Genomic DNA, 18235 nt, shown 5'->3' with positions numbered 1-18235 from the left:
ACAACAAAGTATATAAGTTAAGCCTTTTTTTCTTCTTCTAAAATGTGCTTCCTATACTTACAAATGCTGGTAAGATATTTGAAAACATGGAACAGATTCTTAAAAGGTTTTGATGCCCCCCCCCACCCCACACAAACATCACACCTCTCCCAGCTTCCTTGCTTAAGAACAGGCTCTGCTTATATTAAAAATTTGTTCACGAGGACATTTTCTTTATAATTTATAACAAAAACATAAAAGTAAAAGATTCATATTGCATTCAGAGATTACAATATTGCATAATATTGCAAAATTCTACACCTCAAAAATACATATAACAATAAACAGTACTGTTTGCATGCCTTTTATCTAAATTACAAAATCTCAGGTAAACTTCTATTGAATAAATGATTTAAATGTGAAAAGGTGTAATTAGGATAAAAATATAAAAGAAAGAGATTCAAAAAGTAAGAGAAATGCAATAAAAAAAGTTCAAAAGTGTTATTGTTCTTTTAAGTTTTAATAATGTTTTGATTTAAAAAATAATATATCCCAAACAGTGATTTTATTGCTAAATAAAATCACTGTTTGGAGTTCGGATGTGAGGAATTTTATTACGAGGGCATAGCATGTCACATGGTTACATTACATGTCTAAATATAGAATTTCAACAGTGATTTGACTGCATAATAACCCACACTTTCAGTCCTTCAATGTTCAGTAGGAAAAAATGGGGGTCGTGTTTTGATTAAAATATAATACCTCTTACTAATGAGTTGTCAAAACATTTACAACATTGAGCAAAAATGCACAATACTGTCAAATATTTAAGAAATTACATTTGATCTTAAATGCAGACATACTTGTCAATTCAAGGGTCATAAAGATACAGAAGTGGGCTATAATTGAAACAAATCATTTAAAATTCTTTTTAAATAGAAAATGTACATATTGATCACAGTATGGCTCAAATCAATGCCTTTATAAAGAGACAAACACTTTGACCCATTGAATGACCTTATTTAAGGGTGACCTCAAAAACTACATGAATATATATATATTTCCTGCAAAATTTCTTAAGAACACATTTTAAATGTAAAACTTCTTTGAAAAGCAATATTATCTGATCAGATCTTTCACCAAATATAAACCAACAGTGAGGCCCTGTAAAATAAAAATATTTCAAAAATTGGTGGGGTGAAATATAAAACATGAAAAAAAAATCTACAAAAACATTTCTATTCAATGAAGAGAAAACATCATTGGAAACAAAACAAGAAAAAAAAAAGATATTTAAAATAAATACTGGCACTGCTTACACTACTCTATATTTAATTATTCAGGTATCCAATTATTCAAACTTATTTCCAAGGAAACAATCTACACATTAAAAAAAATTCTTACAAATTGCAAAAAAAAATAAATAAGTTTATTACATAAGGCCCGAGAATACTCAATGCAACAGTTTTAAAAGAGATATGATCTAACTTTGGACATAATGAGATATAAGTATGTATACATGACAAATGGTGTTCTTAAAGATATGTTGGAATGAATGAAACCTCTCTGTAGAAAATTTCACAAAACTATCATGATTCTGTATGAGTTTTAAGACAGGAACTGTCCTGACCTTTTATAACACATTTTACAGATAGTAGTATTGTTTTTTTTTTCTCGTAAACATCATATACCAGTTATGTTACCATTACATACCAGTTATAGTTCTCTATCCAACATATTACATGTACTGGTCTATACAAAATTCAACCAGTACTAGGTCTCTATCAAAATTTCAAAAAGGACTAGTACTGGTCATCTGTCAAACAGTCAACAAAAAATACCATACTGGTCCTTTATCAAAGATTCAACATAATCAGTACTGTTTGTGTGTCAAAAATTCAGCAAATACCAGTACTGGATCTCTTATTAACCTGTTCCTTCATATTAATTTACAGAAAAAATACACAACTCCTTTCCACTCAAAACATAATAAATATCTCGTTCTCCTATAACACCCAGCTGAAAAACCTACATGCATTGTCTATTTTGATATAAATTATACATGTACCATAAAAATAATAGATGAAAATTATTATTGTTTATAAATGAAGTTATATTTTTAAAAAAAAATTATTCTGGTTGAAGTGAATAAATAATTAATTTAATATCATTAATAAAAAACGTGTTAGCTTATTTCTAAATTATTTTTTTACACAAGGAGTAATTAACTTATCATAATCAAAATTATCATTATTGAAAGAAATAGATAAATTTTTAAGGAAATTATCGTCAATGAAGAAATCATTTATTACTAATGGCAAGAAATAAATATTTGTGGTTGCAGTGTCATTAATGAATTATTGGTTAAACACATCCATGGTTGATGTAATTATAAATGAAATAATGTCCAGATCCATTAAAGGCACTCATGATTTCTGAGCCTCGGCCTGTGCAACAAAGAAGTTAGCTTTGTTCTTGAAATCCGCCTTCCGCACCTTTTTCTCCTCTGCCTCTTTCTTCCTTTGTTCTTGCTCTTCTTTAATCTCCTCTTCAAACTTCTTACCATGAGTCTGCGCTTCTATCTGTAATTAAACCAGAAATTCAAATCATGGTGAAAATATGAGCCGCATCACAACAAAACCAACATAATGGGTTTGCCACCAGCATGGATCCAGATCGGCCTGCGCATCCGCACAGTCTGATCAGGATCCATGCTGTTCGCTTACAAACTCTATTATAAATAGAGAAACTGATAGCGAACAGCATGGATCCTGATCAGACTGCGCGGTGCGCATGCAGGTCTGCATCCATGCTGTTCGCAAACCCATTGTGTTGGTTTTGTCATGACGCGGCTCAAATCATGGTGAAATTATAAATATCACAGTATATAAACAAGTCTTCTTGCTGTTATTGCAAGAAAGGTACAAGTTAAAATTAGGGATGGCAACGAATACAAAAATCAATACTCAAGTACTCGGTCAATTTTCCGATCGAGTACTCGGTTACTCGGATGATTTCCAGTGATTTTCAAAGTTTATTTCACAGTATCAACACCGTCCGCATGCTACTTTTGTTTTCTATTTAAATTCATAGAATTCGTAACTAGGACTGCACGGGAGACAAATTAATTAAAATTAATTCAACAACATTATATTTTACAACGTTTTAATAAATGCAATATAAAGTTTAAAACATGTAATACAGTTCATATATCTTTTTTCATCTTGAAATAATATAGACTGATCAGCGGCAACAAAAGTTTAAAAGGGTCTAAATACTAGTTACCTTTATCCCTACATTCATAATAGCAATCGGCCCTTTGTTGTTCTCAAAATAGTTACTTCTGCTACAAACTGTTACACAATTAAAGGTAATTAAGTATCATAAGAGGCTGGATGACATAAGTGACACAGGTGCGCGTGTCAAACTGTTGATCGCCTCGTTAAATTTATGATTTTCGCACCTCTGCTAGGATGTTTTGATTGCATTGAACAGGTGTTTATGAAGATGTCTGCACATCTCCGAATTTCTGAACTAATTGGACACACCAATCTTTCTAAATCGTTAAAAATATAAATTATATATTTATTCCGAGTAATCGAATATCAATTTTCGGACGTTTGATCGAGTACTCAGTTAACCGGTTACTCGTTGCCATCCCTAGTTAAAATATATAGGCTCCCAAGTAAGGTACAGTGATCGGAAGTAACATGTGCTTTTACTGGCAAGTCAGGGTACAAAATTGAATTATATATGCTCACAAGACAGGGTATAGTGATTTTGTTTATATACTGTGAATATAGATAAAGTGTTATCAATATGTAACTATTCTGGAATTTAAGAGAGTGCTATCTACATGTACATGTACTACTTAAGTGTTGTTCTGCATTATTTGTATTTGAAACAGGGAGTAAAAAAACAGTGTTTATAAGTACTGTGCCGCTATGATAATGTGAGAGTGACGTTGCATTTTTTTGTGTACACAAAAGTTTACAATCTTTATCTGAATAGGTAAAACAGGGTTTTTAGAAGCGAATATAGTACAAGATAAAAATCAGAATTTTAAATGTCTTGATGGCAAAGTTGGTAAAGTCATTGGGATGCAATACAAATAAAAATTTTCACGAGTTCGAGCCTCACAAGTTGTTTAACTTTTTCTTTTCTTTTTGTTTCCCCATTTATCAATTTTACTGAAGATGCAAATGAATCAGAAAATACGCTAACAGTTGGTCAATTTATCGATATTTTAATTTATATAGCAAGCCTGTGCGACTAAACATAATAAACACAATATGATAACTGTTTTACACCGTAATAGTGGACTTGACCGCGGCGTCACTAAATAATTATCCTAAATGTATAGTAATTCACAATCTTACTTCAGGTATAAACAGACAAACACACAAACCATCAGTTTCATATTAGCTAGTTAACTAAATGAAATGATATTTATTAAATTAATAGAGGTGAGTGATAGTAATTTTAACCATTTTCACCATAAAGTTTTATGTTGCAGCACCATTAAATAAATCCTACATAATTTTTGCACAAGGAACAAAAATCCTACTTTTACAAGTATCGCCAGTAAGAAAAACCCTATTTTTTCAAGTATTGCTGATTCAAAAAAAATCTTAAGAAGCAACTCATTTTGTTGTATATTGTTGTATATAGAGGATATTGAATGAGTGTAAGTTCAGTACTGAATTTATTGCACAAGTTGAATAAATTTATATTATGGGAGCCTCTGGCGAGCATAATATTATTTTATTCAACGAGTGCAATAAATTCAGTAATGAATTTACACGAATTTAATATTCTATTTATCACATACCCAAAATAAAGACCATTTAAAGTGAAATAAGTCATTTTTCATTGACACGCCTATAGTATAACACTAACATTTGGCGCATCTTTACACTATGTTTGTATAACGCTAATGACGTCACGTCAAAATATATGCACGGCCGTGCAATACCATATTTACGGAGTCGCAAAATCGGCACGGGTGTGTGATAAGTACCAATTACAAAACAAAAGAAAATTCAAAAATACAGGTAGCCTTGTAAATTTTGATCATTAGCTTTACAAATCAAGCCATAAAAATAAATTTTGAAGTTTGTTGTGAAGTGCAAGTTATCATACAAGTTACAACCATCTTGCATCAAGCACTAGTACTATTCCTTCAATCAAGTTCTAGCAGTAATAATGACACAAACCTTTGCAGTAAAGAAATTTTTGGCGCCTTTAACTCCTTCTTTATCTACATCTATCTCTGTAACATTTCTGTATAGCTCACACAACCCACTGTCCTCTTCTAGATCACCTGCAGCTGCTTTACGGAATATCAACAGAAACTGAAATAAGACAAAAGTAAAGAATGTAATCAGACAAAAGAAGACATATTAGCAGTAAAAACCTCGAGGAAAGAATAAGAGATCCTACATGTAACTTTGCTCACCTAAGAAAATCTTTTTCTATTTTTAGCTTAGCTTGCTATCTTGTTCAGCATGTTATATTGATTTTAATTATTTTTTTGTACAGTAAATATCATATGGATCATTTCTTATATAAATTTTTTTATCAAAATCTGCATGATGGTTCAGATTCAAAAGACAAGTTTGTTCAGCAAAATATCTTTCCTTTATTGTTTCAGAATGATATATACAAGAGCGATCAGTGATCACATGTGTCGCCTCATGATGGCCAATTTCATGTTGGGACAAGTTTTGTGACAGACGGACAGACAGAAGGACAGTGCACAACTATACTTGGTACTGATCATTCCTGTAAAGTTTGGATAAAATTGCACCAATAGTTAATGAGGAGTAGTCTGGACAAGCGTATGTGTACCTGGCAACACACCGAAAAAAACACCTATTTATCAAAAGTCCATAACTCGGCCAAAAATCATTCAACAGGAAAACCTGTGAAATGTGTGCAAGGACTTGAGCTAAGATCAATCCTGTAAAGTTTCATTGAAATTGCATTAGTGGTACAAGAGAGGTAGTCCGGACAAACATTAAAAATAAAAATTATTAAAGGGCCATAACTCTGACAAAAATCATTGAACCGGAAAATGCTGACAATATGCACAGCTAGACTTGGTACTGATCATTCCTGTAAAGTTTGGATGAAATTGCACCAGTAGATTATGAGGAGTAGTCCGGACAAGCTTTTGTGTATCTGGCAACACACAGAAAAAAACACCTTTTTATCAAAGGGCCATAACTCGGCCAAAAAATCATTCAACCGGAAAACCCGTGCAATATGCCCAAGGACTTGAGCTACAGATCAATCCTGTAAAGTTTCATTGAAATTGCATTAGTGGTATAAGAGAAGTTGTCAGACAAACTTTAAAAATAACAAGAGCTGTCAGAAGGACAGCGCGCTCGACTTTTTTAGTGCTTGCCTATAAAACAAAACTTTGACAGTTAAGGGCACACAAGACTTTAACTAGGAATTTCTAAGTACAAATCAAGAAACATTTTCACAGAGTTATCTTCTCTTGCTTACAGATAGGTCTCATGATGGCACATAAGAACTCCAACTTCCAAAGTAATATCTCAAATGGTTAAGTCAACAAGTGGACAAGAATGAAAATCTTAACTGAGTTTCTAAGTCAAAAAGGGCCATAATTCAAATAAAATCCTTAACAGAATTACCTTCTCCTGCCCATGTTTTGGGACCATGATGGTAAACAAGTATTCCAACTTTCAAATTAATATCTCAAACAGTTCAGTCAAAAAGTGGACTGGTACTAAAAACTTAACCAAGATTCTAAGTCGATAAAAGGCCTTAATTTTTAAAACAAATCCTTGACAGAGTTACCTTCTCTTGCGTACAGATGGGGGTAATGATGTGAAATAGCATTAAAAGTTTCAAAGCAATATCTCAAAGGGTTAAGGCAATAAGTGGATTTTACCCATATTCAATGTATTTTCTAAGTCAAAAAGGGGCATAATTCTGTCAAAAACCTTGACAGAGTTATGTCCTCTTGTCTGTTGATGAAGGTCGTGATGGTAAACAAGTATGGTCAGTTTCAAAGCAATACCTCCAATGGTTTTGAAATAAAGTGAGGTGGTACAAAAAACTTAACCAAGCTCAATACACTTTCTAAGTCAAAAAAGGGCCATAATTCTGTCAAAAACCTTGACAGAGTTATGTACTCTTGTCTGTAGATGGAGGTTATGATGGTGAACAAGTATGGTAAGTTTCAAAGCCATACTTGTAATACTTCTGAAATAAAGTGGGGTGGTACGAAAAACTTAACCAAGGTGTGACGCCAACGCCGACGCTAACGCCGACGCCGGGGCGAGTAGGATAGCTCCCCTTTTCATAGAAAAGTCGAGCTAAAAATTATTAAAGGGCCATAACTCTGACAAAAATCATTGAACCGGAAAATGCTGACAATATGCACAACTATACTTGATACTGATCATTCCTGTAAAGTTTGGATGAAATTGCATCAGTAGTTTATGAGGAGTAGTCCGGACAAGTTTTGTGACGGACGGACAGACGAAGGAGAAGTGATCCCTATATGTCGCCACTACTCCGTAGAGGCGACACAAAAATCAGTAGGCTGCAGATAAGTAATTATTGAGTATGATCTGTTTTCTGAACAATATCTATATACATGTTAAGCACTGTTGGCCACCTTGTCCAAAAGGTCTGTTCTTCACATATCATTACTTTACCACTACGGAAGAGTATGTTTCAATAGAAACTTGCATAACAACTCAGCTACGGATATTATCTAATACTTTACTATATTTAATGCTGATTTTCTAATGTTTTGTTCACAGACTGAAATGATTGAAAATTTTTTAATGGGAATATAACCAAGGATTACTTCTGAAGTTTTATCAAAATCTGCACATTGGCTAAATAAATATGTACTTGTTTCTATTTTGAGCTCTGATGGATAATCTTGTTTAGCTTCCGAATCACTTTTGAGTTTCATTAAAATCTGCCCTGTGATTAAGACCAATTATGCCTCAGAAATGCTTTTAATTCTATTTCTCAAAAGCTTTTTATATTTTGGTGTCCTTTCTAGTATCTAAAATGTTACTCATTGACCAATTACCTGAACCATCTTTTTTCAAAAAGTACAGTTATAGTGAACTAGTACATGTATATTGTATGGAAGTCAAATACTACTTTGTTTACATTTTGCTACTTTAGTGACAAATTATATCACATCTATCGCTACTTTCTTGAGGTAACAACCATCTAACATTCTCTAAAACCATTATGTAAACATTGAAAGATTCATGTCTGCCCCTTCTTAAATTAAAGAAGTAAATAAACTGTTTATGAAGCATAATGTGCCTTTAGGGAGATGTCATTTAAATTTTTTTTTCATTTTTCTTTGTTTTTTTTCTTGATGTGGAAGCTACATGTATTTTGTTCAGTTGACTGAAACAATGTTAGGTAAAGTCTATGAGAGGATTATTCATGTCTTCTTAGATAACAAAAGGTTAATAAGTAATTTAGTAATACATGTACGGGGGCACAGAACTTTTGGCCATTGATAGAATTACTGTAATGAAGAAAAACATTTTATGGGCAGTCACAGTGACAGTCAATGTTTTTATGAACTGATCAAAGTGTCACCTGTCACATGTATGAATATATACTTGGTCTACAATGATGACTAATCTGTAAGCTATGTATAAAGTGACATTATGCCCATCATAGTATGAATGGTCAGTGAACACGTAATAATCAAAATAACTTGACCTTTTGCCATAATTGTGTTCAATTCTATATTTTACTATGAAAAAAAAAATATATATGGAAATTTCTATAAATATCTTTCAGAATGTATCAGTAATGTTGAATTCTTTAAAAAAGCATTTTTTTATAATTTTTGCCATTTTAATATTGTACCTTAAACATACTTCATTATCAATTATTAGTCAATAACAATTTTACATGTAACAGTCAATCTTTTTGAAATAAAATTACTCATTCTGATTTCAACTCAACATGATACAAAAAAAATTAACTGTATGTCATTTGTAGGAGGGGTCCATTTGCCTGTTAAGGCACAGAACCTCAAACCCCCATGATGACTAAAGTTTCCATTTAGCAACCTGTACACACAAATAAATATTTATGATAATATTACCTCACGGAAGCTGATTTTACCATCATTGTCTTCATCTACTTCTTTGATCATAGCTTTTAGTGAGAGATGAGTTTGTGGAGCCTTCAATTGTTCCATCATGTATTTCAACTCTTCAAAGTCAATAAACTTATCCCCTGATGTGTCATACCTAAAAAATAAACATTTTATTTGAGTTTATTTATACTCATCACTAGTTGCCCATATGGGTGAGTCCTCCAGCTGAAGAATATTAAGTCATTTAAATTTTGGAGGCGAGTGCAAGATACAGATACAGAAATATATATCCCAATTCCAGGAGCTTCTCCTGGTCCTTTTGCGTGCAAAGTGTTTAAGCACTCATTTTTTTACTTATGAAAATATTTTTGAAATTTTAAAAAAAATAATCTAGAGCTGCTTTGATAAAAATCATTCATATTATATTCTTAAATACCCATTAAACCTCGAAAATGGTAATAATTAAAAAAAAACACACATTTTCAAAAGTTTTTTTCTTTCTTTTATTTTTTACGTTCTGTTACAATTTCCAAAATGTTATTCACTGGCCATATAGCAGAGCCAATTTTTGCTTCCTTTGCATTTTGGGAATAAATATCTGGGCTTTTTTTCCTTCTAAAGCAGGGGCCATTATAGGGCTGATTCTCCAAAGAAAAATTCTTTAAAATCATGCAGTTTTCCCCATAAATTGAATTTATATCAAGTTTTTTTCTTCCCCATTTGCAAATATATTGTGTAATTTTCCCCCAAAATTAAGGGCAGGGCTGCTTCCCCAACCTGTGAAAAAAAGCCCTGAATATGCATGCAGAAGGAACTAGATGCTTGGCCATTTCCTACCAGTATAAAAATATATATAGAAAGCTAACCAAAGTCTTAAACATCAAGCCAGATACTATCCAGATTCATTGGACCAAAAATTTGTGTATATACATTTTGGAGTCTGCAGTCTTTATATTATACGGCTAGATGGTTTTTTTTTATTTTTGTTAATTATAAAGACATTGTGTAAAAACGTTAAAAGATTACTGACTGTTTATAGAGCAGTCTAAACATTTATGCACCATTACCTAGTCTATTGCATTTAAAAACCAACCACTTGTATGGAACATTAGAGTAAAATGTGTACATCTATATACACATATGATAAATATATTGTTTAACAAGAGGTTCTTGCTAGGAGGAAGTGCCTGATGTCTGAAGTTAAATTGATTTATCGTATAAGTACCTAATCTCACACCCAACCTATTCTCAAACCTTTCATTCATGTGCTGTTCTTTTTTTACTAGAAGTGACTATGATGTCCTGAACTTGTGTGCATAAAAGCTTAGTTTCTGACAGACATGTCTGCTGATGTCAAATGAAAACAGTGCATAGGAACAAATATTTACATAACATATTTTATTACTTAGCGTAATTTCATACAAATTGCTATTACCTTTGTAAGTCCCATAAATACACCATTAACAATTTGTGAAAATGAATATTATAGACAAAAATATCTTAAAGCAGGTAACTGCATTGTGTAGGGTACTTCATTGTCATGTGATAGTCATATAACAATCACTTCATTGGCTAAACTAAACAGTAGAATTTTAGAGATACTTGAAGGGGTTTGAGATTAGGTTCTTTATTTTAAGAGGCCATGTTAGTTTTAAAACAGAGGGTTGTGCTTTTCCAAGATGGAAATAGAGCTTTTTTAATAGTTGAATTTCAGTCAAATTTTACAGAAATGTTACATAAAGATTAAAGTGTACATATGTAAAGAATTTTTATATAGATATATTTTTATTTACATTAAAAGACCTCTTGAATGCTTAGAGGTTTGAGAACTGGTTAGTCCACGATAATCCCTAAAGAGTAAGGTTACTGAAGTTTTTACTGGTAAACAAAGTTGTATACATTGGATAAAGCACAATGACTTACTTTTTAAATGTCTTTTGGAAATCCTGAATTTGCTTTCGTGAAAACTCTTTAAACTCTGTGTATGGATTGAACACTGTACTTTGAGGCGACAGACTTCCTTCTTCAACCCCTTCATTTATGTTCACCCTTCTTTCCAACTTTTTTGCAAGCTCGTCTGTAGCCATATTTGGAAGATCTACTTGTAGAATTTTTCCTGAAATTAAAAATAAGTAAATATTAAGGAGTAGAGAAGATTAAATCAAATATTAAAACTATTTTCGCCGTGACTTACGTTCCAATTTCCTGGTTCAAAGCAATCGCGTTCGTGTTCGAAGGGAAATCCCGTATCACGTGACAATTCCGGAAGTAAATTTTGGAAAAACACCTATATCACGTGACATGTTTCGTTCGGTGGGAATTACGAAGTGTATTTCGATGTTTTTAAGCGGTTTTTAAAGGGTAATTACACGTGTTTTAAGGTAAAGCAACGTTTCGTATAGTCTATTTATCATTTTTCTTGAAATTACAAAAAGTGTAAGTTCAATAGCCTTACTGGTTTTCCACTAACTTGAATTAACATATTTTTTTTCTTTATAGTAAATGATTTGTACCCATACCATTTCGTACTTAAAATTTTATGCAAAATAGTTTACTAGCCAACCAAAATTCCTTCAACTATTCAAGGGCAAACTAATAGAAATGGTTATAAACTGCATACGTGTGAACTCTTCCACTTTTAGCCGGAGACTTCCTTTTCGCAGGCCCGTCGTCACGATTTTGTGATTGGTGCGGCCAATTTGATTGGTTTTAGGTAGAATCTAGAGGGGTACGGGGGCATGCTCCTCCGGAAAAATTTTTTATTCTAGGATGCTCTCAGGGGCGTTTTCCCGTATATTTGACACAGTTTACAGCCTGCAGCTGTACATGTTATAGTAATATGTCAATGTTTTTTTACAGATTTAAGTGCGTGATAAGTTTAAGGGTGAAATTTAATTAAGGTTCGCATGACAGACGGACAGGTGTACATAAAAGATGAATACATGTAATTGATATTTGGCAAATGAAAAATAAACAATACCTGATGTCATTTTAATTCTTTAGAAATTAGATGCATTTTTATCTGATTGATTGGTTTAATGGTTTTAGGTAGAATCTAGTGGGGTAAGGGGGCATGCTCCTCCGGATATATTTTTATTCTAGGATGCTCTCCTAGAGAATAAAAGAAATATTACAGTAGGTGGATCATTGTTTAGCATAAATCACACAATGGTATAAGCTTAAATAACAATCAATAACATGATGGAAGAATAGCACATTACGAGTCAACAATAACCACTTTTTGTTTTGCAGTAACTTGTATTTTGTTAACAATAATCTTACACAACACAGAGTCTCATTTTATGTAAATTTTCCAAAAACACATCGCCGTCGTTCTCTGGTAGTAATGAATTCATCGGCAATTACATGTAAGTTGAGTGGATCTGTCCAGTTAACACCATTAGATTGTTCAATCGTACTAGAGACATTGTCGATCTCAGGTATGTTTTAATTCTTCTGAACGCCGAGAATGTCCTTTCACTGGTAGCATTAGTAGCAGGCATTGCTAACAAAATCTTTACAGGGCTCTCGATTGACACGGGGATCCGGGTTTTGACTAGTGAAAATCAGGAAATGCACAAATTTGACACGTGATAAAATCTGCCCAAGAGTCAATTTGCCACATGGGATTTTCAGGTATGCAATAATAATTAATACCTAAACTCCACCTCTAATTACCTATCAGATCCTACATATGTTCAAACAGTCTGTGCGAAAGTCTGTCGGTCTTCGGACCTAGCCTACTAAAAATCAGGAGGGCCACAACACAACGACCTCAGAGAACAGTGCTCGTTCTAGCACCGACTGTTTTGAAGCAAATTTCAAAATGTCGGGTAGAGTAACAGTACTATTTTCTGATTTGTCAAAATGTGAACGTAGCAGCTGAAGCTTCACATCTAAGAGGATTTAACTCAATACAGGATAAGAGCAGTACCTCTAGACGCTTGCAGAAATCATGATCACAAAATAGACAAATATCGTTTTTTTCGCCGATTTTTACATTTTTCATTCATTATCATACACAAATCGGTGAGAAAAGATGAATTAGACATATTAAAGTTCATTCCGTTGGGTGAAAAGGCAAGATGTTAGCATTTTATGATTGAAGCGCCTTGCCCGGTATATACCGGAATACTTTATTTAGTGTGGTGCTCCAATCCTTATTTTAGTCTCACACCATCTAAGATGTCTCGGTTAATATCGTTACCACAGAAATCACAAACAAAACCAAGTTCTCTTGTGGACTCGTTCTTCAAAGGTTGTACGGCCTTTATAAGTAAATTCTCCACGTTTTGAAGTATGCGATATCCCAGTTGGTCAAATCTCTCTTTAACACTGGCGTCATTATGGCAAGATTGATTGCTTCAAAGTACTTAGGCCGGAACACTTCCTGCACTGTAACGGGATAGTAGCCAACACCGTGCCCCATCTCGAATCGTGTGGGCGCCTTTCTCTTCCGCGTAACATTTGTATCGTTAACACCGATGAGATCACTCTCACTTTGAAGTTTAATCCATAAAGAATCAAAACTGTAGTCTGATCTCATGTCTATCAAACTATCTAGAGTCCGTTTTGCTAGCCGCTGACCCTCTGATGCTTACAATGAAACTTGTTGATGAGATTTTCTGAGGTTGTCTGTCAATGCTAGGATGTTGTGTGCACTGAAAAAATACTCGAACTTGACTTCGTAGGACCCCTACATATACCTGGTCAATTAATTGTGTCCATTTGTTTCTTCGCGTCATGTTTGTATATTACCGCGCATTGCATAAGGAGCCAGTTAAGTGTCAAATTGCTAATCAGCGATGCCTTGTTTTTTTTTTTTTTGTTTTACTCAATTTTGGCCAAAATATTGGTCCGGCCAAGGCCCGACCGGCCGGACCATCGACGACGGCCTTGTTTTGGGAGGCTCCCATTTTCTGCAGGAGGTGGCTAGCAGTACAGGCCCGTATGGCTAGCCAAAAGTTCTAGCCATATGTGAGTCATGTACGACTAGCCAGGACACACTGTATTGTCTAGCCGTACAACACTTTTCAAAATTTAATGAAAGTCCAAAATGCATACATGTTATTTTGTGTCTTTAAACAAACATTTTAACCAAGTCCCCGCATTTGCCCTCATGTGTTCACTTTAATAAAGATGCTCTGCCATTTTGTAAAAAAAAAATGAATACAAAGGTAATGCAAGCGTTGTAATCTTGATAAAAGTGTCAAAGTTGCATGTTACAAGTTATAACATCGTTGTTGTTTTTCATGCTTATGATTTGTTGTTTTATTTGAATGAAAGATGAATTATTAAATTATTCTTGTTAATCAAATAAATAATCATAATGGCAAAAGAAGCTTTTTCATAACGGCATGATCGGAGTGGAATAAATAAAAAGAACATTGAAAAAAAAACGGAGAAAAGCAAAAACCAATTGTATAATTTTTAAATGCAGTTGATAGATATCAGACATAAAAGCACAATCAATTAGCCTTAATTAACCCATTACTTCATGAGCATTTTGTGAAAAATGGCTGTTTTCATTGAAAAGTCTCCCGTTACAAGTTCAAATTGCTATAATACTATAAAAACTGCTTCAACACTAATCAAACTTGGCACAAATGTTGACTGGACCATTGCCCTTGAAACAACATGTTCAGGCTTAAATTTTCTGTTACCATGGCAACAAGGGGACATCTCAAAATTGCCAAAAATCACTATTTTGCGTTGATTTTTTCCATCAAAACTGGTTTAAAATTGGCCTTGGCTATAAAGGTGAGCGATTTCATTCAGAATCTTGTAATAACCACTAACTTTCACTGCTTTCACACAAATAACAGTCTGTCCTCAGGTGAGTGCTTTTGGGCCAACGGTCGGACCATTGGCATTTGATCTTCATAAAACTTTGTCAGAATGGTTACATGTACGTGTGAAAATAATTTAAATATTTCAGATGAGTTTAAACTAAAGATGTGTTGATAGGTTTACACATCAAAATTAAACAAAAATATTATTAACTCTATTTAGAGACGAAGAAAAACCTTGTTAAAATCTTTTGACATTTTATTAGACATGACTTGATATATTATTCCAAGATAAGTGTACCATTTAATGTAGGCCTGAACCAGACTGGCCTATTGTGTGCATGTTTTCAGATCATTCCCTTGCCAAGTTTTCTCAAAATATTTAAATTTCATTATGCAAAATGATCCCAAAATCAGGTTAAATTAATAAATGCATTACCTATCAATTTTCAATTTAATTCCGAGTATATAGACGATATTCAAGTTTTTTCTATAAATACACGATTTATTTTCATCCAGTGGTATGAAAATAATATTTCATGAGTGGCGGTAGCCACGAGTGAAATATGGTAATTTTCATGCCACAAGATGGAAATAACTCGTGTATTTATAGAAAAAAACTTGAATTTTCTGTTTATTATATACATTTTTCTCTTTTTTGACACTAAAATTTGAAAGACATTCCCTTAAATTTTGTGTACTGGCAGAATTTAAAAGAAAGTAGTCTGGCAAGAAACCAGTGAAAATATGGAAAATATGTTTCACTACAGTGAAAAATAAATTTTTACAGTGAAAATACGGAAAATGAAAATATGCATTTTATTTCATCAATATTTCTCAATATTTCATTTATAAGTATATAATAAATTTCTTTATTACCCATTGCAGTTTTTTTTATTTTATAAGTGCTTCCCTTGATTTTCAAATTTAATGTTTTTAGGCTTTTTGACCTTAGGGGAGGTCACATTATTTATTTGATATTCATCAAGAGTTAGAGTATAACATTTGAAATAAAGGGCAATTCATGTTATATGTACAATAAATATTTTTTCTATTAAATAACAGATTTAAGTGAAGTTTATATGCATTTTTTACCAAAGAGCTATAAATTTAAGTGGAGTGGAAGCTATGGCGTCATACATAAAATCTGTTATCAGGCAGGTTCACGTTTTTACGTGATTTTTCGAGACCACCAGTCCTTATACAGGAGAAATTTTACCGATACTTATATATATGTATGCTGCCATGTTATCTAAATTTTGTTGAGCTAATCAAAGAACAAGTTGCAAAAATGCATAAAAAGTAGTAAAGACCAAGAAGATATAAATAATTCTCTGTAATGGATAAAAATGTAAATAAAGTTGGTTAATTATGTAAAACAAGATTGTGAAAAAAAGATCATGTAAAGAATTGTGGGTCAGAATTTGAAATTTTTCTAATTTTAGAATTTCTTATCCCTGTGTAATAATAGTCTCCATTTTTAGCTCGACTATACGAAGTATATGGAGAGCTGTCCTACTCGTGTCGGCGTCCGCGTCCAGATTTCAGATTAACTTTGTCATTTCTTAAGGTATAAACTTCAAACTTCAAATATATGTTCCTTATCATCAACCACATTTCATGTGACAAGGTTCATAACTCTAGCACCAATATTTTCAGATTTATCTCCCCTTGAACTTAGAATTTTCCTTAAAAAATACTATTTTTTACTGTAACTTCTTTATTTCTTAAGGGATCAACCTCATACTTCAAATATATGTACCTTATCATCATCCCCATCTTATGTGACAAGGTTCATAACTCTAGCACCAATATTTTCAGATTTATCTCCCCTTGAACTTAGAATTTTCCTTAAAAAATACTAATTTGTACTGTTACTTCTGTATTTCTTAAGGGATCAACCTGATACTTCAAATATACGTACCTTATCATCATCCACATGTTATGTGACAAGGTTCATTACTCTAGCACCAATATTGCAAGAATTATCTCCCCATAAACTTAGATTTTTTACTAGAAAAATGTTATTTTTTACTATAACTTTTTTAGTTTTAAAGGTATGATCTAAATTAAACTTCAAATACTTATTCTTATCATCAATTACATTTTATGTGACAATGTTCATAACTCTTGAAGCAATATTTACAGATTTATCTCTCTTTGAACTTAGGATTTTCTTTAAGAATTATTATAACTTCTTTACTTTTTAAGGTATCTACTTCAAACTTCAAATATATTTCTTATCATTACACACAATCATGTTGTGTGACAAGGTTCATAACTCTAGCATGACTATTTATAGAATTATTCCCCTTGATCTTGGAATTTATGTTAACAAATGTTATTTTTTACTATAACTTAATACATAATTATACATAATTGATTTTTCTTTCATAGTTTTGTCCTCCTTTAATACTGCGTCCAGTATTTTATTAGTCGAGCTTCGCTGTCTCCTGTGACAGCTCTTGTTACTAACTATCTCCACACACTGCCATGTTATTTAAAACCTCTTTATATATAAAGCAATTCATCCATTTACCGTTGTTATTGATCTTTTTTGCTAACCCTCTTTATATGTTTATAAAGCATATTGCTCATTTTGTTATAAATCTTGTGTGCTAACCCTCTTTATAAAGCAATTCATCCATTTAGTTATTGGCGACGCCGGTGAGCGGCGTCGTCTTATATGGAATGCTTTTTATTTTTGCCTATGGAAGGAGCTGTTATTATTAGCAGTTAATTTCATGTTGAGTTAATTAGATTTATTTTGATTCGTAAAAATCAAGTAAACAAATATGTTGTTATATTTGTATTTAATAACTTTATATAAAAAGCATGTGCATTGTGATATTATTTTCACGAAATTGCAGGCTCAGTTTAACAGCTTGTCCCTTAGCTTTATTGGCAATACTAAAACCCGGATTTCGAATATCGTTATGGTCTACATTGATGCCGTATTCTTTTTCATTCATTTATTTATTTTCAAAATTTTCCTACAAGAAGAACGTTCACCTGCAAATGAGTATAAGGATAGGTAATGGAACTGTTGTAAACGATTATCCTGTTGATTTTATCCATATTACGTTTCTCTATTGCACAGAATGATTGTTTTTACAAAGTGTACCGGTATCCGGATGTTGAAAGCTATCCGATTTTCTGCAATAACTGCTGTCACATGGTCATCTATTTTTTTTATGAATACTTAACAATTAATTTGCATGGCTTAATAAAACTGACTGAGCTGCAACATTTCGTAATTTTAATGTTTAGGGTGTTCTTTTGGGTTTCATGTTTTCTCTCTTTTAAGGGGAAGTAACTCATGTTTACTAAATTATTTGTTCTT

General features: G+C 32.6%; 2 protein-coding genes across 2 annotated transcripts in view; one reads left to right on the top strand and one right to left on the bottom strand.

Moving 5' to 3' along the window:
* Positions 1–1468: 1468 nt before the first annotated feature.
* Positions 1469–11369, bottom strand: LOC132725432 (EF-hand domain-containing protein D2-like). Its single transcript, XM_060710568.1, has 5 exons — positions 11298–11369; positions 11027–11219; positions 9110–9257; positions 5196–5333; positions 1469–2561 (listed from the first exon to the last, which is right to left on the bottom strand). The coding sequence occupies exons 2-5, from the start codon at positions 11188–11190 to the stop codon at positions 2406–2408; spliced, it is 606 nt and encodes a 201-aa protein (XP_060566551.1). The 5' UTR covers positions 11191–11219; positions 11298–11369; the 3' UTR covers positions 1469–2405.
* A 32-nt stretch (positions 11370–11401) lies between these two features.
* Positions 11402–18235, top strand: part of LOC132725431 (uncharacterized) — a 53645-nt gene continuing 46811 nt past the window's right edge. Inside the window, exon 1 of the mRNA XM_060710564.1 lies at positions 11402–11484. The gene's annotated coding sequence lies outside the window, so the exon portion shown is untranslated. The remainder of the gene's footprint in view (positions 11485–18235) is intronic.

The sequence above is a fragment of the Ruditapes philippinarum genome, unplaced genomic scaffold (genome assembly GCF_026571515.1).
Source record: "Ruditapes philippinarum isolate M1 unplaced genomic scaffold, ASM2657151v2 ctg5539_1_1_1_1, whole genome shotgun sequence".
Classification (NCBI taxonomy): domain Eukaryota; kingdom Metazoa; phylum Mollusca; class Bivalvia; order Venerida; family Veneridae; genus Ruditapes; species Ruditapes philippinarum.
This window is presented reverse-complemented; position numbering and strand designations above follow the sequence as displayed.

Bases quoted from the DNA above. Each gene is read 5' to 3' on its own strand.
- LOC132725432 (XM_060710568.1), bottom strand. From the start codon at position 11,190: ATGGCTACAGACGAGCTTGCAAAAAAGTTGGAAAGAAGGGTGAACATA. The intron at 5,334-9,109 runs GTAATATTATCA...GTCTTATTTCAG, and splicing joins GTAAAATCAGCTTCCGTGAG to TTTCTGTTGATATTCCGTAA. The intron at 2,562-5,195 runs GTTTGTGTCATT...GTTTAATTACAG, and splicing joins AAAATTTCTTTACTGCAAAG to ATAGAAGCGCAGACTCATGG.